The following is a 20,590-nucleotide window of genomic DNA, read 5'->3' on the forward strand; positions in this document are numbered from 1 at the left end:
GTGTGAAACAGCCAGCTGCAAGTCATTCAGCAGCCTGGACAAATCTGATCAAAGCCACTCACACTTGGGTACAAAGAATTGAGGAGAATGAGTCTCACTGTGTGACCTCGCCCAGGGGATCGAACACTTCAGTAACAGGGACAAGCCCCTGTGCGTTAAACGAACACGTGCCTGCCTCTGGTGGTGGAATTGCAGTGAGCAGTGTGTGGGTAGGAGGCTCAGGGTCAGGGGTGGCAGGGCACATTTGGGAGAGGGCAGCTATCCTGCAGAAATCAATCCCATAGCCACAGCCTCATTAGCCGTAACACCAGCCCGGAGAGCTAAACCCTCATCCCCAGAGGCCCTTGCTAATTACCGGCAGGATGTCCACATCTGAGTTAAAACCCTTGAATGGAGCATCCTGGAAACGTCCTGATGCCCTTGCCCCTTGGGTCACCTTTAACACTCAGCCAGATCGCACGTCTGTTCAGCCACCCTAGTTAGGACCCAGCTGCCAGACAAGGGGCCAGCTTTGCTCTGATTCAAGGCATTCTTCCCAGTGATGGATGGGAAAGGGCTCTGAATATTCTGATGTGTTCTATCAAGTCAGGGATAGGAGGGCAGGAGGAATGAAGCTGATGACAGGGCAGGGGACCAGGTGCGGGGGATGGCCCCTAAACACATGGTAACCATGATGACCACCATTTACTGAGGGCTTCTTATATGCCAGCCACTTATTACCATTTGTACCTCCCGTTTATGTCTATTTTACAAATGAAGAAATTGAGGTACAGAGAGGTTAAACACATTGCGTGAGATCAGCAGACAGGAAATGGCAGAGCTGGATTTGAACCAGGTAGCCTGGCTCCCGGGTACACAATTTGTTGGACCCGGGCAGCAGGAAGAAAACAGGGTTTGGTGGGAGGGGGGAATGAACGCATCATCTCTGAGGCTGGGAGTCATTTTTGGAGGACATCACACTTGGAGTCAAACCCAGGGTCTGAATTCTGAAGAGGCCACTTCCTTCTGTAAGTCACCCAACTTCTCCGTGCCTCAGTTTTCTCATCTGGAAAATGAGATGACGGCACTCACCTCACAGTGCTGTTGTGAGGATTAAATGAGAAATCTGTGTGAAGTGGCTGGTACGTAAGTGCTAAATAAATGATTCCTGTTATTGCTAGTGTTGAATGTGACTGCAGAGGACAAGAGAAAATCTGCTTGGTTTGGAGGAGAGATGACGACTGTACCATAGGAAGGACTCAGCTAGCAAGGGTTTGATGACCCACAGGGGACTGTGGCAGCTCCCTCTTGGGAGATGTTTGGGAAGCAGCTCTGGCATTGGCAGCCAACCACACCATGCCAGCCAGTGCCCAGGGCTCGGGGTTCTGTTGGGCTGGGCAGGCTACCTGGGACCCTGTGGGACGGGACTGGGGGAGCAGGGTGCCTCATGTAGGGTTGGGACAAGTGGCAGTCCCCCTAAGTGGAAATGAAGAGCCAGCAGGGGCTTCCCCATATCTCAGCTCTGCTCTGTGCGGTGGGAGCCAGCTAACCTGGCTCCATGGGTCTGGTTGTATGACCTTGGGCAAGTCATTTCCCTCTGGGGCCCTCTGCTTTCTCATCTGTATAATGGACCTTGCACTTTCTTAGGGCTCCTCTTGTAGGTTCTGATTCTGGTCCAGAGCTCAGCCTCCCACTTAGCGTGAGGATGCCCAGGCCTTCAGAGGTACCGGGCAAAGGATATGAATGGGAGAAGGAAGTGGAAAGAAAATAACGAGAGGAGAGGGAGAGGAAGAATCCCTGAGTACCCTTTGGGCCCCACTTTCATCTCTCTGAGCAAAGGGAGGCTGGAGCCTTGGGAATCTGGCTTGGCTGGTGTGCAGACCAATAAATGGGCAGTGATATGGGGCAAGCACGCCGGGTGCCAGAGGTGACCCTGGGACAGGCCTGCCTAGGTTAGTGTGTACAGTGGGGGCAGGAGGCCAGGCTAACAGAGAGCGTGGGTCCTGGAGGGCCAGTCCACACCTCTATGGACAAACAGGGATGGCGGCCCTGGTGGGGAGACTGGGGAGTACTCTGGCCAAAGGGGAGGGTCTACAAGGCTGGGGAGTGGGTGCCAGGTCTCCCCACGCTGTTCTGGGACAGTCAGGGATCAGGTCAGGGTATGGGGAGGTGGCAGGCAATTACCACCATGCTCCTTTACAGGGGCCCTCATGGTGCCACACTCAGGAAGAACCACAGGTGTGGCCATGGGGTGGCAGCGTCCTCTACCTCAGCTCCCCTCTCCATCTGTCCCCATATAGGGCTTCAGGGCCTATACATCAGAGGAGAGCGTGGAAAAGGCCTGGGCTTCTTCCCAGGGGGGCTGTTCTCCTGAGCTTCCCTCCCAAGATGGCACTTTGTAGAGCCACCGGCACTGAACTCTGGCTCAGTTTCCCTCCCCAGTGATTTCAGGACTGCTGGGGCAGCTGGCAGGGCAGGGCTGGATATAGTGGTTAAGAGCACAGGGAAAGGCCTCTTGTACTGGGAGGGAGGCTCGACTCTGACACTTTGTAGTCCTGCAGATCGGCAGGTCACTTAGCTCCCTGGCCTCAGGTTCCTCATCTGTGAAATGGGACGGAGACGATGATAATGAAGTTCCGATCTCCCAGACTCGCTGTGAGGGTTACATAGTGGAAGCACTCAGAACCGGCCCAAGCACATAATAAATGACAGGGCTTTGATGATCATTATAACCCCTTTTTATAACTGGAAATAGGGCAGGGCAGGAGAGGGTGACCTGCATGGCCCTGTCAAGTGCTGTGTGCCATGTGCCCATTGGGGGCTCTGGGCCAACCCGCTCCACCCCACCTAGGCAAGGGCTCAGTGCTGAGGCCCAGGGGGCACATGGACCAGTCCTGCAGCCACCCTCACGTCTCAAGACCCAGGCAGGCATTGCCCAGAAGGGACGATGGCACAGTGGTTTTCCCCATGGGCACTGGAGTCAGATGGCCTGGGATCCAACGAGCAGCTCCTTAGCAACTCTGTGGTCTGTGCTGGTTACTCGACCTGCAAGGCTAAGCCATCTAAACACGGGGCTGATATAACGCCCTCCTATGTCATAGGACTGTTATAAAGATTCGGCCAAGGACAGGACTCAGCCCAGTGCCCAGTACGAAGGAATTCAGGAATAGCCGTTCTCAGTGGTAAGTCAGGCCTGCAGGGTGCCCTTCCTTCTCTTTAAAAGGGCTTGATGCTCAAGAGCAATAATGTCTCATAAACATTACCATCCAAACTCCCAGATCTCGTTCCCCAATTCCTGCTCCAAGAATAAACGAACAAATGGGAAAATGAGGGCCGTCTCATCCCTCTGGTGAGCCCAGAGCCAGCCCAAGGCAGATGGCCACACTGCCCCTCCCTGGTGTCCATCACAAGCACATAGTAAGGGGTTAAATGACATGTGTTTGGTTCATCCTAGTGTCTTGTCTAGAAAGCTTTCATGTGGTTTTTCCTGGTCAGCCCCCTGCCCCCACCCCGGGTCTTCTAGACCCTCCCAAGATGTCTGCTATCCCTTCGTGTGAGGGACTTGACGAGGCCTTGGTCAGTGCTAGGTATAAAGGGAGGGGTTACGACCCCGCCGTGCTCCTTCCCGCTCACACTGTCTCTGATCGCAGGGCTCAGTGCAATTGGCCTTGAAGCTGACCGAGACCCAGGATCATTTTCTCAGCTCCTCCCACAAAATGTCATTCCTGCTGTTACTGTGCTAGGTAGGGATAGCAAGTAGAAAAGTAGCACCTTGGTTTTCTAGTATTTTAAACTCTTGTTCTTCCTCTCCCAGCTCCCCGCAAAACCTTTCCTTCCGTTGACTTATAAAACCTGAGAGATTGACAGGATGTTGACTGGAAAAGGAGGGGCAGAAGAGTGCAGGTCACATAGTGTGTGGGGGAGTGTGATCTGAGGTCCTCTCCCTCCTGAACTAAACAAAGCCAAGCTCCAATCTGGTGAGAGGAGAGATGACACTCTAGAAACTTCTATGGAGCTGCGGAGATGGTCATGGAGGCCATGGTGGACCAAGGACAGAGGACCTGGTGCAAGCCACCAGTTCCCTGAGGAGACACTGGGAGGCTCTGGGCTGGGCAGGCAGTGTCCTGCGGAAGAGACTGCGGGGCATTGCCATGGGTAGCCTGTGCGTGTGCGCGTGCGTGCATGCGCGTATGTGTGAGCGTGTGCGTGCGTGCGTGTGTGTGCGCGTGTGTGTGCATGTGCACACACACATACATATGCATGTGCAAGCTCCCTGCTGGGCCTGAGGCTACCCCACCTCTCTGCTTTTTCTGAGATGGGGCTGAGGTCAAGCTGGCTCCTTCCACCCTCCTCTTTTTAGGTTTCAGCTCCTTCCCATGGGTCGTTGGAAGTCTCATGTGGACCCAGAAACGTAGACTCCTCAGGAGGTTGCCCAGACCAATCCTTTCATGCCCATCAGGGAAATTGACCCAGAGCCTGGGAGGGACTTGACCAAGGTCCCCAATAACATCTTTCCAGTCCTGGATTCTTTTCATGTATTGCAATGTCCCCCAAGGGCCCCCACGAGAGGTTTCTGCTGGTCTTCATGCCCCTGCAAGCAGATATGCCCATGTCAGAGGGCTGACTTTGCCTGGGTCAGAGCTCTGGTCTTTGACGGCAGCATTCGGTGCCAGGTTTCTCCGGGTTCAGGCTCGCAGGCACTCTGCTGCTCCATCTACCCCAGAGAGCTCATGAGGAAGAAACGATGCCCATGATGGGCCGTGTGCTTTGTGCTTGCAGTGCCACTGCCCTCTGTGTGCCCACAGGTCCCTGGCCCTGGGCCAGCAGTACACATCCCTGGGATCTCAGCCTCTGCTCTGCGGCTCCATCCCAGGCCTGGTCCCCAAGCAACTGCGCTTCTGCCGCAATTACATCGAAATCATGCCCAGCGTGGCCGAGGGTGTGAAGCTGGGCATCCAGGAGTGCCAGCACCAGTTCCGGGGGCGCCGCTGGAATTGCACCACCATAGACGACAGCCTGGCTATTTTTGGGCCCGTCCTTGACAAAGGTACTGTCTTGGGGCTGGGTAGGAGGTGGGTGCGGGGTGGGTTGGGGGAGGGCATCAGGACACAGTGACTCTTCCACCTCAGGGTGCCTCAGCTCTGAGCCCAGGGTCCCCAGGGGAGGGTGACAAAACTGGTCATGACCCAGGGCCTGCACGAAAGTGGGTCAGGTCCTTCTCTGGATAGACCCAAGCTGCCGCCATGGCTGCCACACCTTCCCAAGTGCTGCGGGCTGCTGAGCAGCCTTGAGATGCTCTAGGACCCTGAGATCCAGGGCCGGCTTGGAGGCTGTCGCCTTCCAGCTTTCACAGCGGGGGCTCCAGGCTTTGAAATGGAGAGTTGTGACATTTCACCAATACTGTGTTAAGTGCTATGCAAATCTAGTTTTGGGGTGGGATGCGGGCATTGCCACCCCTAGATCCGCCCCCCCCCCATAAAGAAGATTCTGGGGCTGAGGAAGATGCTGGGTGCTGGTGGCACTGCATTGCTCCCAAGTACTTCTGTGAGAAACTTCTGCTGGTCCCCACACTCCTGCAGCTGGACATACCCACGGATTGTGGCGGGGATAGAGGGCATGCTGGCCTATGGGTAACTTATCAGCCATCTTACAACCTGGGCGTCTAACAGGCTGCGCTTCTAACGAATGGGAGTCACACAACTTGACTTTAAACATGAAGGCCCTGGGTGAGAGGGACAACTGCTCCCAAGAAGGGGACTTTGGGGCTGGTGAGTTCTGGGCTGAGGATGGGCAACTCTGAGAAACTGCAGGAATTTAATGATCCCACCTGGCCTCCAGGAGTCACCACTCCTTTTGCACAGCTCCTTAAGCCTCTCGCCACCAACAGGGCTTTGCCACCCAAACCCTTGAGTCCCAAAGTCCTTCCTTTTAGAAGAGCTGCATTTATAGCCAGAAAGAAAAGGGATCTGAGAGCCAGGGGGTCCTTGGGGGAGGGTAATGGTGGGTAATGGGATTGGGGGGGGGAAGCTGACCTCTCCATTTTAGAGTGCAGTCCCCCTTAACCTGTGCCTCAGGTGAGCAGGGTTTGTCTGACCTACAGGCTATTGTTATGGGACCGAAGGGCAATTAGCGAATCAATGGATGATGATTCTGTTTACGCTTCTGTTACCAAAGCTAATTATTCCTTGTTTACATAAAAGGTTTGGCCTCTAATTGGGGCCAAGTGGCGGCGGTTTGCATTTCAAACCTGATCTTGCTGTTGTGTCAGTCTCACCGCCTTCCGGTGCCCCACCTCGGGCCAGGTAGCGCTTAATCAAACAGCCTGGCGTCTAGACGCGCTCCCTAATAGCAAGACTCACCTTCTGATTGCTCTTCCCCGCTCGGGACATTAGCCAGTGAAAATCGGGTCTTTGAGCTTATTACCCATTCGCTTATTACCCATTTCAGTTTAAATCACCGTTGTAGATTCTAGAACGTGCCTTCATCTCTAAATTGCAAGGGGGCAGTTTTGTATTGCGAAGGGGGTAAATACGTCAGAGACTCCGGGAATTTGATGAAAGCTAAGCAGTCTCCGGGAAGAAGGCCCCCGCACGCACACGCGCCCCAGTGTCCAGAGCCGGGTCGTCCCTCATCCCCGCTGGGTGGGCTGCCAGGGGTTAATCTCTGCCACCGCTATGAGACCAGGGTGGCAGGGAGTCGTTTTGCTCCGGGGCGCGCATCTTCCGCGGAGGCCGTGGACCGACGCCCCAGGATGGAGCCCTATCGGAGCGGCAGCCTGGACCCCGGAGGCGGGCGCTGGGGTCGGCAGCCGGCGGCCGAAAGGCTGAGGCCGCGACGGCCGGGCGCAGGCGGCGGCGCTGCCAGCCCGAGAGCGCTCTCCCCGGGTGGGGCCGGGGGCGGGCGGGCCGGAGGGGCTTAGGCGGCTTGAAAAGGGCCCGAGCGCCGCCCCCCACCGCGCGGCCCGGCCCCGCGCCCGCTGCGGCCGCCGCGCCATTCACACGCCCTCTGGCCATTCGGCGCGGCGCGGGGGCGGGGGGCGCCGCTTCAATGGGGATTTCGCCGGCCGGCGCCGGGCCTGGGGGCGCGGCCCGGCCGCGGGGGCCGCCCGTTGCTACGCGGTGGCGGCCGGCCCGGCGGCCCGGGCCCGGCGGCCGCATTATGCGGGTAATGCGGTGTGACACCGCGCAAACAAAGGCGGATTGAGCGGCCCAGCGGGCCCCGCCGGACGAGGACCGGCACAGCAGGGCTGTCAGCGCCGCTCCCAGGCTAATCCCCGCCCCGCCCCCGCCGCCCCCGCGTCCCCGGGGCTGGGAACCGAGCGCAGCCCGAGGTCCGGGCGCCGCTGCCGCCGCGAGAGGCCGCAGGCCGGGCCGGAAGCGAGGCGCTCACCCTTGGCACCCCCTGCCCCCGGGCGCTGATGGGTGGGAGGGGGCTGGAATTGGGGCAGTGGAGGGACCGGGTTCGAAACCAGGGCGTAGCGCCACAGGCCTTGACCGCCCCCTGTCCGCAGTCCGCCCTTGCTGCGCGGGCTCGCCCCGCGCTCCCCTCCCGTCCGCTGGGGCTGAGGACAGGACCCTCCCCTGCAGATGGCCCACCAGGGCGCTGGAGCCTCTAAAGAAACAGCAGTGGCTACGAGGGGCCACCAGGCTCCCTTGTCTGCCGAACTGCAATCTCGCGCAGCACTCTGGGCGAGAGTCGGGGCTTCTAGGCCAGCCCCGCATCTTGCAACCTGCGTAGCCTTGGACAGGTCACCTCCCTGCTCTGGGTTCCTCGCCAGTAAAGAGAGATTGTTAGACTGCAGGTCTTTCAGGCCTTTGCCTCTCTAATCGTCAGTGTGTATCTGTAGAATGGGCCTGGGAGACTCCCTGCCCCGTGGGGTTAAGAGGATTTAATGGGGTAAAGGATATGGAGGGCAGAATCTGGTGCCTACCAAGCACCCAAGTGGCTATCATCATAATGATGTTTGGGGGACACCCCTGAGAATCTCTCCTTTTTCTTCCCTGGACCCTGGGGCAGAACCAGGGGTATTGCCCCATGTCTTTCATCCTCCCAGGAGAGGCTTGGCCTTCTCAGCCCAACACCTTGGCCTCGTCTGGGTAGAGGGCAGGAGGATGGGAAGGGGGGGATGCTGGCCCCACCTCCTGGTCAGGAACTCTGATGGCAGAGGGAAATTGTTCCCATTCTGTGAAGAGGGTGGCTCCAAAAAGGAAAGAGCCTGTGCAGGTGCATCCAGGTGGGGAGTGGGGGGAACTTGGGTAGGTTTAGACTGTAGGTTCCCAGGCCTTCATCTCCACAGACCTCAGGCTCTGGAAACTGGGGAGGTTCAGGCCTGTGCTGGGGTCTGTGGAGTTTGGGAAGGTGGAGGGCAGGGGCGCGTGGGGCCGGGACAGAGCAGGGCCAGCTTATCTATTCAGCAAACTGCCAGAGCCATCATTTCCACCCCTGCTTCTAATAGGCTCCGCTCTGCCAGCTGTTAAAGCCCTGGGTTAATAAGCTCGCCGCCCTGGGCCTCGGTTTGCTCATCCCCAAAGTGGGGATACCCACCAGGAGCTGGGCCAGCCAAAGAGGATCTGAAGGGCACCTCAGTTCCTCCTACTTCCCTCAGCCATGGCGAGCCCTCCTTCCCAGCTGGGGAGGTTGAGGCAGGGCGGCTGCATCTCAGGACCTTGTCTGAGCAATGCCTCCCCACTCCCCGCAGCCACCCGCGAATCGGCCTTCGTGCACGCCATCGCCTCTGCTGGCGTGGCCTTCGCAGTCACTCGCTCCTGCGCCGAGGGCACCTCCACCATCTGCGGCTGCGATTCCCATCATAAGGGGCCGCCTGGCGAGGGCTGGAAGTGGGGCGGCTGCAGCGAGGACGCTGACTTCGGTGTGCTGGTGTCCCGGGAGTTCGCGGATGCGCGCGAGAACAGGCCAGACGCGCGCTCGGCCATGAATAAGCACAACAACGAGGCCGGCCGCACGGTGAGTCACCGCGACCCTGCCCCGGTGTTCCTTCCAGAAGTCCTTGTGGGTCCGGGGCTCCCTGCTCTTCTTTTTCCCCTTGACCAGGCTTGGACCCCACCCCAACCCCACCCCCACCCATAGTCACTCCTCTTGTTCACCCTCCTTTCTCCTTGGACTGTCCCGGGTCTTCGCCCGCCCGGGGATGCACGAGCCCCGGAGTGTGGCGGCCCCAGGAAGCACGTACCAGCCAGCCCATTCTGTGTGCTCATGTAGAGCCCTACATGTGAAGCCTGTGGGCCTGGCTTTGAACCCAGCCTCCACCCTCTTCCTATGGTTGTTTGACAGGGTGAGTCACTTAAGTTCCCAGCCTCAGTTTCCCCATCTCTTACACGTGGATAACAATCCCTATTTGCTATGGCTTTGAGAAATGGATGTGATTTCTGCCAATGCTTGGAGTGTAAAGGGGAGGAAAACAGTGGTCACCCTTCTTTGGGGTCTTCATCCCTGGTCAGTTCTCGTCCTGGCACAGGACGAGGCATAGAGAAGGCTCTCGGGATGGGCGTGCGCAGGGGCAGAGCGGGGAGGTCTAGGTGTGCTCCCGGGCGGGGTCAGTCTGGGGGCCAGCTGCTGCTCCTCTTCCCCAGACCATCCTGGACCACATGCACCTCAAGTGCAAATGCCACGGGCTGTCGGGCAGCTGCGAGGTGAAGACCTGCTGGTGGGCCCAGCCCGACTTCCGAGCCATCGGTGACTTCCTCAAGGATAAGTACGACAGCGCCTCGGAGATGGTGGTGGAGAAGCACCGCGAGTCGCGTGGCTGGGTGGAAACACTCCGCGCCAAGTACGCGCTCTTCAAGCCGCCCACCGAGAGGGACCTGGTCTACTATGAGAACTCCCCCAACTTTTGTGAGCCCAACCCAGAGACAGGCTCCTTTGGGACCAGGGACCGGACTTGCAATGTCACCTCCCACGGCATCGATGGCTGTGACCTGCTCTGCTGTGGTCGCGGCCACAACACGAGGACGGAGAAGCGGAAGGAGAAATGCCACTGCATCTTCCACTGGTGCTGCTATGTGAGCTGCCAGGAGTGCATCCGCATCTACGACGTGCACACCTGCAAGTAGGGAGCCAGGTAGGGTGGCGGGGTGTGGGGAAGCTGGGGGGCCTTGGTGCAGGGAGCTGGGTTTGCCCATCTCCTTTTCCTGACAACTCCATACTATTTCTGAGTGATGCAAGACACAAGTTCCTACAGCCAAAATAGGAAGCCGGGCTTTCCCAGGCTTAGATGGGAATGGTCCTCGGTGGATAACACAAAGCACAGATAATAACCAAGTGTATGCACATGAGGTTGCAAGCAATTGATTACAGTTTTCATCCAAGTTAGTCACTTACAAGCCAGGTCAAATTTTTGCATGGCCACTGGCTCTCATTACTGAGTATATGAGGAGCCAGAGGAGGGTCACCACGTGGTTGGAAGCTGGGACACCTGACTTCTGGTCCCAACTTTGCCCTTAACTTCCTGTCCCTTTACTTCTTTGGGCCTCATTTTTCTTACTGTAAAATAAGAGGGTTAAAATACTTGAAACAGTGGGCCGAAGTCTCTTCTACCCCTGGGGCAGAGTCATTGTGCATCCACCTTGAACTTAGAGGGCAAGTTTTTGCACAAGAGTAAATCCTACCAGCCTCAAGGAGGTGGGTGGGGGAAGCGGTGTATAAGCCCATATCCTGACAGATCTGAAGCTTGGGTGGAGCGGGGCGCACTCTCACCGAGTTTATGGATGGTGATGGGGAGGAGGAAGGAGTCAAGTTCAGAGTGATGGTGGTGAGTAATCAAGGGATCAAAGGCGGGTGGATTATGTTGCCAAGCTTCCCAGAGGTGGCCGGCGTGGGAGACACCGTGCCTGGCCCTCAGATCCATAGGTCCCCAGGATAGGTCACGATTGCTGTGGGGTGGTCCTAGAGTCTCTGAGGCTGGTGTGTCCTTTCTCCCTTTTCTCGGCCCTGAGAGGGAGCCTAATATCCAGAGGCATGAACCCTGGTCCAGCTTCCACCACTTGCTAACTGTGTGATCCAGGTAAGACAGTCTTCCCACACCTGTCTTCTCATCTGTCATCCTCCGTAGAAATGCTGTGAGGAGCAAAGGAGAAAGCATGGGGGACAATGCTTGGTTCACAGAAAGCACGGGGGACAATTGCCTGCCTAGGTCACCACTGGCTGGGGCTGTCAGGAGAGCACCCCACTGGGTCATGCAGTTCCGCACCTTGGAGCTGGGGTGCACGTCTGTGCTGTGTGGGCCTGGGGGAAGAACCTGGCATCATGGGGAGAGTTCTGGCTGAGGAGCGCCTCACCCAGCCCACCTGGGGAAGCCCTTCTGTGTAGCTCAAGTTACATCCTGGTAGGGACAGAGTCCAGAAACGCAGAAAAGAGGCACCACCTTTCTTGGTGTCTGGAAAAGCAGTGTGGTGAGTGGAACGAGGACGAGGTGGTTCCCACCCCACTTCTTACCAGCCGTGGAGCCTTGGAGCCCAGTTTCCTCATCTGTGCAGAGGTGGTGATAATGAGAGCCTAGCAGAATTTTTATGAGGCTCAAGTGAGCCAACAGCTGTGACTGCTTGTCTGACTACAGTACTAATAGAAAGTGTGATGAATGCCATTAGGGAGCTGTGACATGAGGGCGGTCACGATGCAGTGAAAGGGTGTCATCACTGGGGCAGTTTCATTTACTGCCTTTCAAAATGATAGAAAAGTCATCATATGAGAGAGAATGCACAGGCTCATGGTGGGCCGCCAGGTGGAAGGAATGTTTGAAAGCACAGTGGCCACGTTCCTCTGATGTCCACTATGGCCAGAGGCAGCACGGTGTCCCCACTGTCCAGTAGGACACAGCTCTGGCCATTCTGAGGGGGCGGTGGGGGAATCAGAGTTTAGAATACTCACACTGGACAGAGGGCCACCTGTCTAGCTTGCTCATTGCACAGATTGGGCACTGAGCACAGGTCTCTGCCTTCAGAAAGCCCCAGATGTGGGTCCTGTTGAGGCCACAGCAGCACCCCGGGCCCCATCACTGGCTCCAGGGGGCTCTCAGGTGGCACAGATTCAGGACCCTGGAGCTGTTTCAGCACTTCCCCTCCGCAGGTGGGCAGCCAAGATAAGCTACCTGCCAGTGGGGAAGGTGCTGCCTTGGCCCTCAGAAGGCCCCCACCTGCAACCCCTGTGCTAATATGGGTCCTAAGAAGAACCAGGGCTTTCCATCAGCTCTTGCCTTCCCATTTCTGAAATATTAATAGAATGTTTTCCAGTCTTATGGAATGTGCTACATAGACACGGTTTTAAGACACCATGTTCAGGTAGATGGTGACCCCCACTCTGGGACAAGTGGAGGATTTGCTCCCAGTGCTATGCCCTTTTGGTTAATACTCCAGTGATTTTGGGCAAGCTGTTTTGCTTCTCTGGGCCCCAGCTTCCTCATTTGTGAACTGGAGATAAATGCCATGTCCCTAGCAGGGTTGTCGTGTGGACTAGAGGCTGTGACACCAAGAGCTCCGGCACAGGGTTCGAGTGCTCTTGAGGAGGCAGCAGATTCCCCAGCCAAGCTGACCTCCAAGAGCATCCCCCCCAGGCATGCTGCTTGGTCTGGAGCCAGAGGCTGGGACCCCTCCTGCTGGCCTTTCATCCACACTGACACTCTGTAGGCAAAGTGGGAACTTCCGAGACAGGCTGGCAGGGACCACGGGGACAGAGCCTCTTGCTTTTCTCTTGGCTACTCTGACTCAATAGTGAAAGGAGAGAGAAGGGAGCTTCAGAGCAGGATGCGTGCCCTCCACACACTTGGGGGACAGGGGTAACCCCAGTTAACATGGCTTTATGCCACAGGAAGGCCCGGCTCCTGATCCTTTCTTAGGAGCAAAGCATCTTTTCCATCGCGTGTAGCGTTTGTCCGATGTCTCAGGCTAACCACGGATTTCCTACCTTACAAATACCAGGTTTATTCCTTGTTATTCAGATATTGTAAGCATAAACTGGAAAGGGCTGTGGACAGGCAGGTGGCCTGGCTGAGCCTGGGTGCTGGTCTGTCACTAACTTGCTGTGAGACCTTGGACATGTCCCTTGAATCTTGAGTGTGTTTCTGCCCCTGGCAAACCTGTCGGCCCCTGGGGAGCTGAGGGTTGACTGGGGATGCCTGAAAAGCTCTGGATTCAAATCCTTTGTGAGAGGTAAATATACAATGAATAAAATGTACACCTGGGTGTCCCATGAGCAGGACTTATTCATAATTATGTAATTCAAGAGACTTTCTCCTGTTCATTATGAAATTATCTAGTGTGACAGGAAAACATTGGTGCCCAGGAATCTGCTTAGTTGGAAATTGGACCCTACACCTGCCAGGTTTCTCTTAGTCTCTACACAAAACGAATTCCTTCATTAGGGTAGTTACCTGCTACTGGACTTCCTGTCATGAAGCCCCAGCTAGAAGGTGGGGGAGGTGGAATTCGGTTCCCCCCACCAGACCGTGGACGCCAAAGCTTTACTGTTCCTGTAGACCATGTGTCCTTCCTTGGGGTGGACCCCAAGTATAGGAGGGGACGTGGACAAGCCACTCGAGTTCCCTCCCTGTTACCGCCAAGTCCAAGAGAAATGTTGAGATCTGTCAGCAGCCTCTGATCTTGGCACCCTTATGGGTGGTCTCCCTGGGAAAGCAGTTCTGCTTCTAATTCTTCCTCTTTATTTTCCAAAGGGCACTGGGAAAGGTGAAGTGTGTGGCTGGGCAGATTCACTGAAGTCCTATGGGGAGCAGGACCTAAGCCGGGCTCAGCCCTCCGCATCAGACAGCGAGGAATCCAGACTGTTGCCAGATGCACGTGTGGTAAATTACCTGGACCCAACCTGCCCACTGACTGGGAGGCCTCCCTCCCTCTCTCCCATCTTAAGTTTCTCACCCTACTCTGGATGGTGTGTGGCTTTTAAAGAAGGGGCTTTCTTTTTAGTTCTCTGGGGTCTGATAGGAACAGACCTGAGGCTTATCTTTGCACATGTTAAATAAAAATGGAAAAAAATTTCTACTCCAACAGAACAGGCTGGGCTACTGTGAGCTCTTTGCCTGGTGGTAAAGACATCAGCATGGGCAAGATTCTGTCTCCAAACTGCTTCTCATGGTGACATTCCAAGATGCCTGTGAGGTGGGAGTTACGAAGTAGGACAAACCCCTGCAGTCTCCTTTTGTCTGTCTACTCCCATTCAAATCTGATAGACTTTCACGTTCTGATAAAAGCCATAGGTTTAGCGAGGATAAAGTGGTGGGGAGGCCCAAGGCAATTGTTAGAGTAGGGTTTTGAGTTTTGAAGAACTAGTTCTAGGTGACCTGGTAAGTTGTTTGAAGAGCAGCTGTGTGTTCTTCTCAGCCTCATTTTCTCTGTAACCCTGTTCTGCACGAGAGGCTCTGTGAACTGCAGTCAGATCTCAAAAACTTTTTCTACCATCTGCAGTTTCCACCATTAATGCAGAATTTCTTTTCTTCTCTTTTTTTGTAGTGGACATTGTAAATAGGTTATGTATGGGGGAGGGGAGTGGCCGTCCCCAGCCCAAATGGTTTCCCATAGAAAGGAGTGGGATCTTTGGAAGGGGCCATTCAATCCCTCCCAGTCCTGCTTACCTGCAGAGTCTCCATCAACACAACGCCAGGTAGAGCAGCTGGACTCGAGGTCACCTTAGTATAAATTAGACAAAGCATCAATGAGAGAGAGAGAGCAGCAGTCTATTCCTTAAGTTCTAATTTTGAGACTACTAGATGGGGAGGGTAAAAATGATTCCTTGTTTTCCTCTCCAATAAGGACACGTCTTCCTGCATCCTTTTCTGCCTTTGGCCTGTGTGAGTGAACAGAAACGCAGTTCTTTACCACAGATCTTCCGGCCTCACCTGCATGCTGATAGCTTCAATCCATGCAGTTGCTGAGGAGCAGGATTAGGTGTTCAAAGCGGGGCAAGCGGTCACCTCCCTTGGGAAAAGCACCTCACAGCTGAGTTCTCCTTCATCCACACTGGTCCTCTAGTGTCCCAGAGGAAGGTAGCAGAACAGGCAAACGGATTCAACAGTGTGAACCAATCCCACAGTGCTGTCTTAAGGCGAGTCAGAAAGAGATGCAGCGGGGGCAGAGAATAGAACAAAGTTTTCTCTTTCTTTTCTCCCTTCTCTCTTTGGTCTGCCTAACACTGGCGTAAAATACCAGGTCAAGCAATCTTCCTGCTCGCTCAGGCAGGTTTGCCAAGACGATCGTCTGGAGGCCATGCCTGCACTCTTGAATCTGTTGGCCACAAGCCCTGCTAAAGATACACACCCCATCCCCGCTATAGAATCTGAAATGCCCCTCCTCATCTCACCTTAGACTGAAAAGTTTTAAATCATGTCAACCGGATAATGCTTGCTTTATGTGAGAATTATTTCAGCAGAATGGATACAAATTTTCACAACAGTCTTTTCATATCTATGTATTCTATATTAAAAGTGACAAAGTCATGTTTCTGGGGCGTATTCAAGTAGCCGACAAGTAATTATTTAATAATAGTACATCGAGTGCATTGTAATTATTCTCGCCGTAGTCAGGTAATAGTATCCAATGGAAATTTCCTACCAACCTGCTGTATCCAAAGTTTTGTAAAAAGTTGTAGAAGTTGTTGATCTTTTTGATTTTATATTCAAAAAGTCTCTTTTTATAAATATTATTTATTATACAATGTATATACCTTTGAGTTAACTAAGATTATATATTATATAAATATATATATATTTGGAGAAAATATATTTCATCATGCAGTTTTTTTCTGTTAAGTCATTAAAGAGAAGGTAAACAAACTTAAAATGGATACATTGTACAATGTGTGGAGTTTCCAGATTCACGCTCAGGTCAAGAATATCAGGGTCTGAATGTGGTGGCCTCAACTTGCACTCTTTAACTTAGGGGCCCAAATTAAGGTCATTTCCTTTGTTTTCTAAGCCAGATCATCTGAGATGTCATGGACAGTAGGTCTGATCTACTGTAGGACTTTCTTACAGGCTTACTTTGTTCTAAATCAACTTCTAACAAAGAATTTCCAGTTTTAGAAATCAGCAATTTGGGTAGTAATTCATTTCATAGACTCCAGCACTCCCAATGCACAAATTAATCTCACAGACACTCAAAGATGTGGCTCAAGGCCAGCAGACCATGACGCTGACCCTTCCTTACCCATGGTTTCAACTCCATTTATTGGGAAAATAGGATTTGCTCTGCTGAAAATGAAACGACTGGAAATGGCCCTCCCTTGCTAGCTCCACTCGAGAGCTAAGCTCCAGAAGGGGTAAGTTGGGCGGGAAGAAGACATGGTGTGCCCTGAGCTCTGGGATGTCTGCAACAAGTGTCACTTGAAGTTTCAGGCTGGTCTGGGCAGAAGGGACCCACCAGTGGGCATGCTCTAGGGAAGGGCACTCTTTCCTTGGACTGCTGCTTCAAAAGGACTCAACTGAAGGTCACAAGTAACACCTTCTCAACAATGAGATGCTATAACTCAGTTTTATGACATGAGACATAAAATGTTTTCAGACCTACCCATAAAATGTTTATGTGGCACCGTGAAAATGTTTTCTTTTCCTTTCATTTTCCTGATTTACCTTTAGTAAGAACAAATCGTATTCATTTCATTTCGTAGGAAAAAAAATGACAGCAAAATAAAGCGGTCTGCTTTGTGCAGCAGAGAGGGGCTGCCTGCGCTCCATTCAGACCTCCAATCTTAGATTAGGAATGGCTACTAGAAGTTCAAGAACTGCACTTTGCCCATGATGTGTCTTTATTTACTCCCTGAGAAGCTTACACCACACAAACTGTTGTTTTCAGCTGTGCAAGGAATTGGACATGGAAAGTATACCAACCTCCCCTCATTCTACAGTGGCGCTCATCTTTGGTTTTCGCTTTTACATAAAGCTAATACTCATCTACCTTAGCATTCTGGGTATTTTTTTTTTAACCTATAAGATTGCCAAATATTTAAATGGTTCCTACCAATACTTACCAAGGCCATTTGTAATCCTCTCTCTGATTAATCATATTCAATGATTAAAGTGAATAGTTTATAGCTGTGCTGGAACATTTAGTTCCTCCATAAGCATAAATACTAATAAACATTTAAAAACACAAGGAAGTTTGAAAAATCCAAAAGAAAGAAAAGAGACAATACAATGAGAAGATATCTTTCAAAGCAGTATTATTTCATGAAGAAAGAAGGAAAGTGTGCAGGTGAGTTTAAGGATGAGGGGATGCAACACAAATAAAGGCAAAAGGAAAGAGGGTAAGGAACAAGCAGAGAAAAGCCAGGGAAAAGGCGATGGTGAAATAATTCTAGGTATATCCAGTGGTCTGATGGTATATCCATGCCAGCCTTGGGTGTATGGACACATGTATGTGTGGCTGACACACACACACACACACACACACTATTTCAGCAAAATGATGGCTGCTACACCATTGTCTTTTCTCCTAGCTTAACAGAGAACTTTCTAGGAGGCAAAAAATCATCTTACCATTAATCTTAAACTCCCAAAATAGTGAGACAAAGTCCGTTGTGTGGAGACTGTATGCTGGGAGATTTTCAAACGTGAGTCCTTGCAAATTCTGTCTTCCCTACTTGGGAATCTTGCCGATCACAGGTGCTGTGTCCTGCATCTTAGTGCCATAGTGTCCACACACACAACCTCCGTGGACCCCGCTCCAGGCCCCAGTCTCAGCACTGCGTGCCAGCTGATGAGAAACTTTAGATCATTTTGCAATAACTTCTGAAATTTACATGCTTTTTTGAACTCACACACATCTTTCCCTGTCACTTCTTTGAAGAGGCTTATGGATCAAGTTGGCAGGCAAGGAAAATGAAATCTTGCTTTTACCTTCTGTGTCTGGGCTGGGTTGGTTGTTTATAGCTGACTCAATGCTTCCAGAAGTCTGTTTACCAGGATTTGATTATTATACACACTTGAATCTACCCCATTACTTGCTCCTGAAACTTCAAGGGGAGGCCGTTCACTGTAATTTTTAGGATACGAAAAGACGGCCTTAAAGCAAAATCTGTTTTTCAGATTTTAACCACCATTGTACAATTTTTCTGTTACATTAAAAAAAGTGTTTCAGTGAAGATGTACTCATTTAGAAAGGATAAAATAACCTCCTTTCTTGAGGTTTTAATTATATCTTCTGACAAAAAAAAAAAAAAATAGCCTGTTAACAGTTCATCCACAGATGAAGGAATGTCCGGCTGCAGCTAGCAGGCTTTTCCTCTGCGTTTTCAGCAGGCCAGGCTATAATCTTGTATGTGTTCTGCCCGACAGCTTCGAGACTCCACCTTTTCAAGGCCACACAGGGAGCAGGGTGGCTTCAGGGTCCCCTCACAGGAGGGTGTGGGCAGCCCCTGTGGAGCAGCCCCTGCTGTAGAGAAGCTCTAAAGTGGGCCCCTTCCCACAGAGCCTTCTGACTTTCTGCGCGGACTCTAGTTCTAACCCAAGCCAACTGGAAGGATCGGGGTTTGGGCTAAGAGACGTGATGGCTCCGAAACATGCAAAAAGGACGCAGGATACCGAAATGAAGAAATCGCTGCGATGGTGTTTGAGTCCCTTGGTTTGTACACTTCACAGGAAGTAGTGTTTCTACTTGAAAAACAATTTTCCTTTCTGGTTTAAACCCACTGATGGCTCTGGTACGTGTCAGTTTTTTTAATAAGGTGAAAGAGGTAAAATCAGTATAAAGATTCTTATTGTGCACTCATTAACTTGAAAAAAACGTGCTGCCTTTGAACAGTTTTTCTTTTTAAGTAACTATACTTTCAAAATAATTAAAATCAGAGATTTTTAAATAAAAATCATCCATCTCCTTATGCTAGTTACAACAGAACATCCAAGAGGGGCTCTTCTGAGCCCCCCCTTCTTCATACATTCATATGAGTTATATACGTTGTTTTATATAAAATATTGATCTACAGAGTGTTTTCAAGTATATATACTCTTTATTGCATTCCTTCATTTGCATTAAACAATATAATATTTATATTTTTCAATATAGTTTTGGACAAAACACAAAGACATTAATAAGAGACATAAGTTAATACAGTGTGAGCCGCCTTCACGGGAAGAGAAGAGGCAAGATCTACAACAGGGAAGCGAGTCCAGGATACTGGCTGCTGGGAATCACAGAATTGCACAGTACAATCCACTTTTAGAAAAGCCACAGAATAAGCGAGGGATAAAAACCTGAAACAAAGTAGACCTGATGTACAAGTCTACCAAAAATATACAGAGGGCGAGATCTGGAGATAATCTGCCTTCTACCATGTGACAGATGACAGAGCTACACCCAAGTGCCACTGCGCCAATGAGCCTGTGGGCCGTGCTCAGCACATGCGATGGCTTCTGACTCCTTGTGCTCACATTTCCAGCAGCAATGGGGGGAGACAGGCATGCTCCCTGACGCTCATCACCAAACAGGACGACCTATTTAAATCCCATCTAACTCAGAATACAAACCACCCGTTCTTTCCCTTTGGAAGAAGTGTGCAGAGGGTAAAGGGAATGTGTTAAATGTATTGGAATGGAGTTAAAGGACTGAGGGGAGAGGCCAGAAAGTGGTTTATTTTTTTCTGGAGAATAGTGTTTTATTTAGATGCTAGATAGTACAGCTAATTTAAAATAAAGGATACAGTCTAAGTAATTAAGCTAAGGAAAAAAGAAAAGCGGTGATGCGAATAAACTTTTAATATACTAAGGAACTGACCCATTCAGAGTTGGACACTAATTTGTGCTGAGAGGTTTGTAAATTATTTTAATGACTTCTTTCTTTTTAGGGTGTACGCTTTCTCCATACATACTTTCCACAAGTTTTTAACAACATCTAACGAGTGGTAACGATTAGCATATCTCTTACCACAGAACAAATCAGTTACATTAAGGGGATGTCACAGCCAACACACTAATGATCTGACTTTCTATTAAGAAAGATCTGCTGATTGCAACTTGGAAACATTTCTGAAAATGATTGAGAACAGCATCTTAGAAACCCAAAGCCCCATGTCTTAGGCAAAGATAACAACCAGCTTTCTGGGAGAAGCTTTAACCAAACACTGTCACCTTCAGTATGAGCACAGGGAAGCTGTATGATAATCCCTCTGAGCCCACACCTCTAGTCACTGTTTCCGGTTTACCTATAGAAAGTCTTCCTTGGAACTGGCCAAGTGTTATCTTGCAACATCATTACATTTATTGAGAGGTTTGGGGTGGCGGTGGTGGTGGTAGGGGGCTGAAAACGTGTAGTGTTCACAAGTACAGTACATCTCCCACGCCTAGGACTGAGGAAGAAGGAATCAGCTTAGCTTGCACGGAAAGGGAAGCACAGCATTCTAAAGCAAATGCGTACCTTCCACAAAACAGCATCTCAGTAAGCAGAAGGAAGGGCGTTTTAGTGCACGAATCATGCAGAGTGAGCACGTGTTGAAGGTAGGGAACCTTTCACTTCAGCCAGTATCTTGAGTAAATCTAGTGAAGATCCCAGGCCACTTTTATCTTGGTCGCTTCTCTTGGTCACTATGTCTTTGCAAACAGTCCATTTTAAATGTCAAGGGGGCTACTGAAAGAGAAATACCCAAAACACACAACAAATAG

The 20,590-nt window shown here is 51.8% G+C and overlaps 2 protein-coding genes across 5 annotated transcripts in view; one reads left to right on the forward strand and one right to left on the reverse strand.

Annotated features, from left to right (window-relative positions):
• The window catches only part of WNT3 (Wnt family member 3), a 48,503-nt gene extending 32,782 nt beyond the window's left edge, over nt 1–15,721 (forward strand). The window contains exons 2-5 of one of the 4 annotated variants that reach the window (XM_019733058.2): nt 4,785–5,026; nt 8,678–8,943; nt 9,570–10,057; nt 13,661–15,721. In XM_019733058.2, coding sequence (XP_019588617.1) covers nt 4,785–5,026; nt 8,678–8,943; nt 9,570–10,049 — 988 coding nt within the window. In that variant the 3' untranslated portion in view covers nt 10,050–10,057; nt 13,661–15,721. Of the gene's footprint in view, nt 1–4,784; nt 5,027–7,685; nt 8,944–9,569; nt 10,058–13,660 lie in introns of those variants that run through there. The other 3 variants (XM_074320760.1, XM_074320758.1, XM_074320759.1) reach the window with 3 other exon arrangements.
• Nucleotides 15,722–18,922: 3,201 nt separating this feature from the next.
• The window catches only part of NSF (N-ethylmaleimide sensitive factor, vesicle fusing ATPase), a 126,736-nt gene continuing 125,068 nt past the window's right edge, over nt 18,923–20,590 (reverse strand). Inside the window, exon 21 of the mRNA XM_019732985.2 lies at nt 18,923–20,555. Coding sequence (XP_019588544.1) covers nt 20,537–20,555 — 19 coding nt within the window. The 3' untranslated portion in view covers nt 18,923–20,536. The remainder of the gene's footprint in view (nt 20,556–20,590) is intronic.

This window comes from Rhinolophus sinicus, linkage group LG15 (assembly GCF_036562045.2).
Source record: "Rhinolophus sinicus isolate RSC01 linkage group LG15, ASM3656204v1, whole genome shotgun sequence".
NCBI classification, from domain to species: Eukaryota; Metazoa; Chordata; class Mammalia; order Chiroptera; family Rhinolophidae; genus Rhinolophus; species Rhinolophus sinicus.